The following is a 9,820-nucleotide window of genomic DNA, read 5'->3' as shown; positions in this document are numbered from 1 at the left end:
CGGATTTGATCCGTAAGTGCTAGATTAGACTGTAAATCTCGCTTGTATTCATGAAACCAATCATTCATCATAGTACTTTGAAATATACAAAGTAGGCCATTCCGCTCTCTTTCAACGTATTGGTAAGAGGCCCCGAAAAATAGTTATGAAAAAAACTGGCAAATAAATGGAATTTATCAAAAAATCATATTTTTCTTGAAATTGACAAGAAATAATTTTTTTTTTTTTATGGCGTTTAAATAGCTCGGGGAGCTGACGCTGGAAATGAAAATTAGAATAGTTTGGAGAAGAAAATTTAAAGTTTAGAGAAGGCAGCGTAGAATAGTAAGCGATCTTGAGACGTTGGTTAAACCATCAAGCACTTCATTATATCCATGGAATATGGATAAAATGCAGTTCAAGATAATAAACCAACCCCTCCCGATACCAGTTGGAGGAAGGACATGGGCGGGTTCGAGACTGGCCTCTACATACTCCCCACGCATCTAACTACATTTAATTTTTGTGTTATTAAAGGAATCATTTTAACTTATCTTATATGTTTTTCCTTCCTTCGTCGTCGTCTGTTGAACGTCTGCTTCGTGTCTCCGCCCCAATTCCACTGGTATGTGTGATGGGTTTCGTGATAGTTGTCTCGGGGTCCAGTCATCATATGACTCCGAATCGTATGCGCAGGGGTATATGAAAATAAAAGAAAGAGAAAAGGAGAGGAAAGAGAAATATAAAGGAAGGAATTAGTTCTTGCATAAAGTAATTGAAGTGTTATTTGCTGTTTTTCCCTAATTTTTGCCTTTCATTTTCTAAATTTTGAAATTTTTGTTTTTCTTTTTAGAGTTTTTCCATTTCATTGCTAATCATACTATTTTACCAAAATATGGATGTGAGAGTTTGTTTTGCTTTTTGGAGCAAGCCTATTTCAAACTAATAAAAATTCTAGCTCAAATTAATAGTAGAAGTAAGCTACCTTATTCCTATCACAACATCACAAAATCATGAAAATTTAGCAGAATATGGATATAAGAGCACATCTTACCGTACCCTACCTACCTCACATAGTTGAATGTTAAAATCCATCATAATTTACAAAAAATCTACATAGGGGTTCTATTAAAATATACCGCATGCCTATTGTAAAATGCCCGAAATCAGTAATTAGGACTACCTACTCATTGTTATTCTTCAAAACCGTACATTCTAATATATACTTCCATAGATGAATTTCAAACTAAACCGAAAAACGTAAAGATTTGCTAAAAATGAATAATTAAATAAAAAGCAAAAAAAACGTCTTACCAAATGAAATATAACATTTTCCAACAACAGCATTCCCATCCAATGAGCCTCTAGTTCTTGTAAAATGCTTGATTTAAGAATAAGCCAACGAAATTCATAAACCGCAAATACACACTTACTAGAGCATTGGGGAGGCGAATACCATAACCTTTACCTAACATCGTAATACTTTTCACACGTTTTCTCTATTTTTAATTCTACAAGACTAAACCATCTAACTACCTAACCAAACGAATTATGCCCTATTGAAAGTATCAACTTTTATTATGGTAAATTGTGATACTTTCACTACCAAATGTTGCGATTGTTCTGCGGAAGGGAGGGCAAGTGTTTCAACTCCCATTCATCTTATCAACATGGATCATGAAAAAAAAATAGACATCTTTGAACCTACTGCTGAATTTAAACTAAATAAAGATGTCCAGCTCCTCTTCTAATTTAGGCCATATTATGACACCATGTTTAACAAGATTGTGTGTAACGACACTGTCAGGAAAATGATGGGTTGATCCATCATTTTCACAAACATACACACCGCAGCCGTTAACCCATTGCAACTTAGGGTACGGCATATTTTTCTTGAAATTGACAAGAAATAAAATTATGAGAAAAATATGCACTGATGCATTTTAATGCAACGAACAATATTTGGCTTTGGTTCAGATCCGAAAATCCAATGCATAAAATAGTTTCCGGTGAGCCTGAAGAATTAATCTTTAATCTGAAGCCCTTCTCAAAAGAATCGAATGGCTATCGACGGATAAATTAATAATTTTGATTGCTATTCCATATAAAACTGACAAATTTTCATAACTATTTTTGTTGATATGCAAGCATGCTGTGTACATACACAGAGCTTTCGAGTGAGGTTAAGCGCAATGACCTACTTGTTATTTTTCATGTACTATGATCATTCATAAACTTTTTTTTCGGCATGGTACGTGGTAGGAAACAGTGAAACAGTGTTAGTTATATAGTTCTCAACTCGAAAATGAAAATAACCCGAATACAACGCAACCCCCCCCCCCCCCCCCCCCTCCCCGCTCACACGCATCAAAAAAATTGTTATTCAGTATCAAAATTGCAATCTTCCTTGTGCACAGACACACACAGACTTTTTTTTAAAATTGCCCAGATTTTTTATCCTCAACACCTGGCATCCCTGCGTAGTCGCGAGCTGCGAGATTCATGACACAGGAACGAGGGGTTTGCTGATTTAGTTGGCGCGAGTAACAGTCCCCCCCGGAGTGCACACAGGAACTGGCTTCTCGTGTGCTCTATCCTTATCGCCAACATCCAAAACAGCAAGCTTCACCACTGGTCGTTCATAGATTCCGTTGACGGTTTGCACCACAGCTTTCCGTGTACGCCCGTCCGATGACACCGTGGTGCTGATGACTCTACCCTTTGGCCAACAGTTTCTGGGTAGTTTGGGATCTACAATAACAGCGATATCTCCTTCTTCGATCGGCTTTACTTCTGTGTACCACTTTGCACGCCGAGTTAGTGTAGGCAAATAATCGTGTACCCAGCATCGCCAGAATACGTTTGCCATGATCTGCGATAACTGCCATCCTCTCTTAACGGCTAGCGAGCTGTCGTCAAATGGAAGATATGGCTTTAATCCATTTGATGAACCAAGGATAAAGTGATTTGGTGTGAGCACGGGGGAGTTATCGTCGTCAATCGGCACATCAGTAAGTGGGCGGGAATTGATAACGTTTTCAATTTCTACGAGCATGTTCTCTAAAACTTCTTCGGTTGGACAGTGAGTGGGTTTAAGCTTTGCTAAGTTTGCTTTCACGCTTCTAATAAGCCTTTCCCAGGCTCCGCCCATGTGCGGAGAAGCCGGGGGATTGAATATCCACTGGGTGTCTGTAGTTGTAAATTCTTCAATGAGTTTGTTCTGGTTTACAGTTGCTAATGCTAGTTTTAACTCATTGTCAGCTCCTATGAAATTTGTTCCTCTGTCGCTGTAGATAGTTATAGGAACACCGCGTCTGCCCATGATATTGCGAATAGCTAAAATACAGGAGTCTGTAGTCAACGAGCGCACAAGTTGAAGATGAACTGCCCTTATCGTTAGGCAGGTCGCTAAGACACCCCAACGTTTTTCCTGTTTTCGACCGTTTTTGATAATGATTGGTCCGAAATAGTCAATTCCCAGGTATGAGAATGGTCTAGTGAAAGCTGCTACACGACAAGGTGGTAGATCGCTCATTAAAGGTGGTTGAGGTATAGCGCGATCAATTTTACACACTTGACAGCTTTTACGTACTGTTTTGTATAACGATCTGAGTCCTCCAATGTGAAAACGCTGGCGCAATTCGTTTATAACGGTCTGATGATTTTGATGATGATAACGTATATGGCAGTAGAGCACTATCAGGTACGTAATATGGTCACTACGTGGTAGTATTATGGGATTTTTAATGTCAAATGATGCGAACTCACAAGCTGAGATTCTTCCCCTTACTCGAATGACCAAATTTTCATCCAAAAACGGGTTAAGCTTATGTAGCGGACTATTCTTAGGAATATTTCGTTGAACAATACCGACCTTATGGCTCGATAGAATTTCCATCTCATGTTGATAAATTTCTTGAGCGTAACGGAATAGGTAGATTTCAGACTTTTGAAGCTCTGCTTTGGTCAGAGGCCCGGTAGTGCACGATGCACGAAGCTCGGCGTCGGTCAGAGGGCCGGTAGAACACTTTCTCTTCAGTCGACAGCTATGTAGATTCGAAATATATCTCAAAACGTAGGATGTAGAACGGAGCAGTTTGTTCCACGAGGAAAATTTATAAGTAGGAATAACGTTATTGTTCAGGGACACTGCATGGCAAAGTAAATGTGCACGTAGCTCAATTTCCGTTTGCTTGACTGGTTCCTCGGGTAGCGGCCAGCGACTTGACGGGAGTCGGAGAAACGGAGGACCTTTGAACCACCGGCTTGTGTTGCTTAGATCTGGGTTTTTTGTCCACTTGGTTCCTTCATCAGCTACGTTCAGCTTTGTTGGTATCCAGTGCCACTCAGAAAGGTTGGATAGTTCTAAAATTTCACTTACACGATTGGAAACAAACTGGCTGTACCGCCTATAGTCGGCCGATAACCAACTCAACACGTTTCGTGAGTCTGTCCAAAAGAAACGGTTAGTTACCTTAACGGATAGGTTTTCGATAACCGTTTTGGCAAGCCTTGCTCCAATTACACTTGATTGCAGCTCAGATCTAGGAATAGATAAAAATTTAAGCGGTGCTACTCGAGTTTTAGAGCAAACCAGCGAAACATCTATGTCTCCTTCTCTCTCGAACCTCAAATATACTACGGCCGCCATACCACTTTCGCTGGCGTCGACTAGGATGTGTAGTTGTACGTTGGTTTCGGGACTAAGCATTACTAACAATCGATAACACCTTGGAATTTTAATGGAAGCAATTTGTGGAAGAATAGTGAGCCATCGATTCCATTATTTAAACTGATCATCGCCGATAGGATCATCCCATCCGATAGATGTCCTCCAAATCTCTTGTAAGAGACACTTTAGGAACATTAAAAAATGTCCGATGAGTCCCAACGGGTCAAACAGTAGCATCAGCGTTCTTAGCACTTCACGTTTGGTCGGTATACGCTTTCCTGCCAGAAGTTCAACATCGAATCGAGGTGAGATTTTGTACATAAAGGAATCGTTTGCAGTGTTCCACCACATGCCGAGAACTTTCTCTGTTGTGGTTTCCAGTCCAACGTTCATATTTCATAACTCCAGATGAACATTGTGATTCTAGGGCACTGATAACAACGGGAGAATTGGAAACAAAGTTTCGCATTTCAAACCCTGCGGACTCGTGAATTGATTTGACGTCTTTTGCCAATTTTATGCCTTCCTCGATTGTTTCTGTGCTGATCAACATATCATCGACATAGTGCCTATCAATGATGGCGGATACTGCAGCAGGATGCGTATGCCTAAACTGTTCAGCGTGTGCATTTTTGACATACTGAGCCGTGCTAGGAGAAGATCGAGCACCGAATGTCATTACCTGCATGATAAAGGTACGTGGAGCGGAACCTAATTGGTGGCTCCAAAAGAAACGTTGGCAGTGCTGATCTGACTCGCGAATCAGTATCTGATGATACATCTCGCGGATATCTCCGGAGATGCCGATTTTGAATTCACGGAATTTTACAAGAACCGCGAAAAGCGAGGCCAGCTGGTCAGGTCCCTTGAGCAGTAATGAATTTAACGATATCCCGTGCGCTGTGGCTGCGGCATCCCACACCAATCTTGTTTTGCCAGGCTTGTTAGGGTTGGTGACCGGAAACACAGGAAGATACCAGGTCCTTTCGTGCTTTACGATTAATTCATCCGCAGTTAATTCTCGTGCATATCCTTTTCTGAGATAATCGTTTATCGTGCGCTGCATAGTGCTGAACAGTTCTGGATCCTTAATCAATCTTTTCTCTAAGCATTTCCAGCGATTGAGAGCCATTGTTTTGCTGTCAGGAACCCGTACCTTGCTGTATTTCCACAGTAAAACAGTCTCGTAACGTCCATTTTTGCGTTTCGTGTTATCGGCAAGTAACGTGAGGGCCTGTTGGTCTTCATTCGACAAAGGCGATTTTTCCGGTTTGCATATTCCCAGGCTCTCAAGCGAAAAAAACTCCTTCAACGCCGTGTGAAGGTCGATATCTAGCGAACTGTTGCATGAACATGCGAGGCATGAATGGTGATATAGGTGGTGAGTCAATAGCGAATCATCAGTACAGTTACCATATACCGCCCACCCTAGCCGTGTCTTAGACGCTATAGGATCCCTCAGTTTTCCTTCCAGACTTTTAAGTGGATTTCCAAGTTTGGTGTGTTCCAGTCCGATGATTAGTCTAGGGCTCACATTATCATACGACTTAACCGGGACATCTTGTAAGTGTTTGAATTTGCTTTGCAAGTGCTGCATGTTAAGCGTTTGTGGCCGGATCTGTAGACGCTGTACCGTTCGCACGTTTGTGAGTCGATATTTTTTGGATGTGCTTTCTATGCCCGATATTTCCAAGTTGATTTGGCGAGACTCATGCTCCATTCGTCGAGTACCGCTAGTCCACTTAAGGCACAATGTCTGACGGGGGCCACTCAATCCAAGCTCATTTGCTAATTCATCTTCCATGAGTGTTAAATCAGACCCGTCATCAAAGAACGCGTAAGTGTTTACTATTTTGGTTGGTCCGTAAAGAACAATAGGTAGAATTCTAAAGAGTACTCCATTTCCTGTGACTTGGTTCACATTACAACTTCCCTCTACAGATTCCGAGTTAGATGTGCTGGGAACAGGTTGTGCAATTTCATTTTTATATTTGTGCAGAAGGGGATGATGAAGGGATCGGCATCCATTTATGCCACACTGTCTATGCTGTTTGCAAGAACCATTATGATGTTTTAAGCACATCCGACATAATTTATTTCGCTTAATAGCATTCCATCTTTGATCATAGCGTAGAGCATTGAACGTACGACAGACTTCAACTTCTGAACAAACTCCGGCACATATTGAACAATTAGGACTTTGGTGAGTCAACACTGTTGCAGTGGCTACGTCTTCATTAAACTCTTCTTCTTCGTGGTAGTTAATATACCCATCCTTTCTGCGCGTTCTAACATTTTACAAAATTCTTATATGGCGAGTGTTGCCTCAAACGGATCGGATCTAACGATTATGGATAGTATTGCTTTCTGTCTTTCTGTTTTTCTGTCTTTCTGTCTTTCTGTCTTTCTGTCTTTCTGTCTTTCTGTCTTTCTGTCTTTCTGTCTTTCTGTCTTTCTGTCTTTCTGTCTTTCTGTCTCTCTGTCTTTCTGTCTTCCTGTCTTTCTGTCTTTCTGTCTTTCTGTCTTTCTGTCTTTCTGTCTTTCCGTCTTTCTGTCTTTCTGTCTTTCTGTTATTCTGTCTTTCTGTCTTTCGCTCTTTCTGTCTTTCTGTCTTTCTCTCTTTCTGTCTTTCTGTCTTTCTGTCTTTCTGTCTTTCTGTCTTTCCGTCTTTCTGTCTTTCTGTCTTTCTGGCTTTCTGTCTTTCTGTCTTTCTGTCTTTCTGTTTTTCTGTCTTTCTGTCCTTCTGTCTTTCTGTCTTTCTGTCTTTCTGTCTTTCTGTCTTTCTGTCTTTCTGTCTTTCTGTCTTTCTGTCTTTCTGTCTTTCTGTCTTTCTGTCTTTCTGTCTTTCTGTCTTTCTGTCTTTCTGTCTTTCTGTCTTTCTGTCTTTCTGTCTTTCTGTCTTTCTGTCTTTCTGTCTTTCTGTCTTTCTGTCTTTCTGTCTTTCTGTCTTTCTGTCTTTCTGTCTTTCTGTCTTTCTGTCTTTCTGTCTTTCTGTCTTTCTGTCTTTCTGTCTTTCTGTCTTTCTGTCTTTCTGTCTTTCTGTCTTTCTGTCTTTCTGTCTTTCTGTCTTTCTGTCTTTCTGTCTATCTGTCTTTCTGTCTTTCTGTCTTTCTGTCTTTCTGTCTTTCTGTCTTTCTGTCTTTCTGTCTTTCTGTCTTTCTGTCTTTCTGTCTTTCTGTCTTTCTGTCTTTCTGTCTTTCTGTCTTTCTGTCTTTCTGTCTTTCTGTCTTTCTGTCTTTCTGTCTTTCTGTCTTTCTGTCTTTCTGTCTTTCTGTCTTTCTGTCTTTCTGTCTTTCTGTCTTTCTGTCTTTCTGTCTTTCTGTCTATCTGTCTTTCTGTCTTTCTGTCTTTCTGTCTTTCTGTCTTTCTGTCTTTCTGTCTTTCTGTCTTTCTGTCTTTCTGTCTTTCTGTCTTTCTGTCTTTCTGTCTTTCTGTCTTTCTGTCTTTCTGTCTTTCTGTCTTTCTGTCTTTCTGTCTTTCTGTCTTTCTGTCTTTCTGTCTTTCTGTCTTTCTGTCTTTCTGTCTTTCTGTCTTTCTGTCTTTCTGTCTTTCTGTCTTTCTGTCTTTCTGTCTTTCTGTCTTTCTGTCTTTTTGTCTTTCTGTCTTCCTGTCTTTCTGTCTTTCCGTCTTTCTGTCTGTGCCAAACTTGATTTAAAGTAAGCAATCTGTTGATAAAAAAAAACAAACCCGAAAATGTTGCCCGAAAAAAGTTGACGAAAACTTCAGCAGGGATTTCAAAAACAGAAGTCAAGAATAGATTTGTTTTCCCATCGAACGATTCCATACTCTTCAGAGCTCGAATGTTTTATCAGTTTTATGGATTTTCGGAGCTTCTAAGCCGGTCTATACACAAGTGTATACAGACGGAAACCGACAGTAAAACCGGACAGGGCCGTAAATTTCCCGTTTAGCCTTCCGCAGCCTGTCCGTTCGATTGCAAGGAAACCCGGGGGTGGTCAACGGATTTGACATGTTGGTAAACATTCAACCGCTTTTCGTTTCTTACAAGTTGCTTCTTGTAGGATGGAATTGCCAGTCTGACAAAACATCTCATATCCCACATGCTCTTTTCAAGCAGACTTTGTAACTTCTTCCGAAACTTGTTGTGGATGGCATCTTCCGGAAGTGATATTGCAGTTTTGATCTTACAAGGAATCAATTTCGGAAACCGTTTCCTGTCCGTGTGGTCTTAGTTAGAAATTCTAGATGTTTGTCAGTTTGTTGGGATTCCAATGATTCTATTAAAACTTATCTTAAAGAGTCCGGAGGGAAGTTTAAGATTCCATCCGACCCAGGTTGATGCTCTAAGGAGAGTTTCGCCATTATCATAAAATACTCGATTCAACTGTGCTTTTTGGCCCAGCATATGGGGTGAGATGGGAAAGATTGTTCCCACAATTCAGCATCAATTTAGTGCCATTCCATGGGATCAACGTTTATCGGTTTAAGGTGCAGCATAACTACCACTTTGAAGTACGCCGTCTATCGGGCGAGCGTCATTTTACATTACCGGAGCCGTTGTCGCAAAGCTTATCGTCGATTTTATACGTCTGCTTTTGTCCCCGGGATCCGGATTCTGGCGAAATTTGAAACACCCATAATACAATTTTGGGTTGAAGCTCCCATCTACGAAACGGTCTGAAAGAAAACTCGGTCGCTCTCAAGCTGGTCCACTTTATGAGTTATTTGTCTGGAGCATAGAAATTCTAACTGGGTCATTCAAGACTCAAAACGGTACTGAAACTGACAAAAAAACCAACATGAAAGTTTTTTTTCACAATTTCTAACTTGATTCTCTGCTTCACTTTCAATTTTTTATAACATAATTCTTCTTCATTTTGGAATCCGTGCTAGGTGTGGACTTTAAATTTGTTACATTGTTCATATGCAAATATGGCTTTGAGCCTCGAATATTGACTTGATTCTGATCTAACATATCAACATCCACCACGATTTAGGACAGAGCTAAGCAAAACTCATTTTTCAGTACACAAACAAACACAACCTTAAGTGTCAGGAACTTTGACGAATAATTCCCACTGCTGGCCCGCTTAGCTGACCCATTCAGTTTTCTTTTTCCCTTACCAGTCCCAGAAAAAAAAATCGTTCAAACCATTTCTTTTCAATGAACACCGAAACTCGAATAACCTGTTGTAATGGCAGTATTTA

At 40.5% G+C, this 9,820-nt stretch overlaps 1 protein-coding gene across 1 annotated transcript; it reads right to left on the bottom strand.

Annotated features, from left to right (window-relative positions):
- Positions 1 to 2,509: 2,509 nt before the first annotated feature.
- On the bottom strand, positions 2,510 to 4,690 carry LOC129738083 (uncharacterized). The gene has a single exon (XM_055729269.1). It carries the CDS (start codon positions 4,688 to 4,690, stop codon positions 2,510 to 2,512), a length of 2,181 nt encoding a protein of 726 aa, XP_055585244.1.
- Positions 4,691 to 9,820: the final 5,130 nt, after the last annotated feature.

The sequence above is a fragment of the Uranotaenia lowii genome, chromosome 1 (assembly GCF_029784155.1).
Source record: "Uranotaenia lowii strain MFRU-FL chromosome 1, ASM2978415v1, whole genome shotgun sequence".
Lineage (NCBI taxonomy): Eukaryota > Metazoa > Arthropoda > Insecta > Diptera > Culicidae > Uranotaenia > Uranotaenia lowii.
This window is presented reverse-complemented; position numbering and strand designations above follow the sequence as displayed.

Excerpts from the sequence above, each read along its gene's own strand:
- LOC129738083 (XM_055729269.1), bottom strand. The coding sequence starts at position 4,690 with ATGCTTAGTCCCGAAACCAACGTACAACTACACATCCTAGTCGACGCC.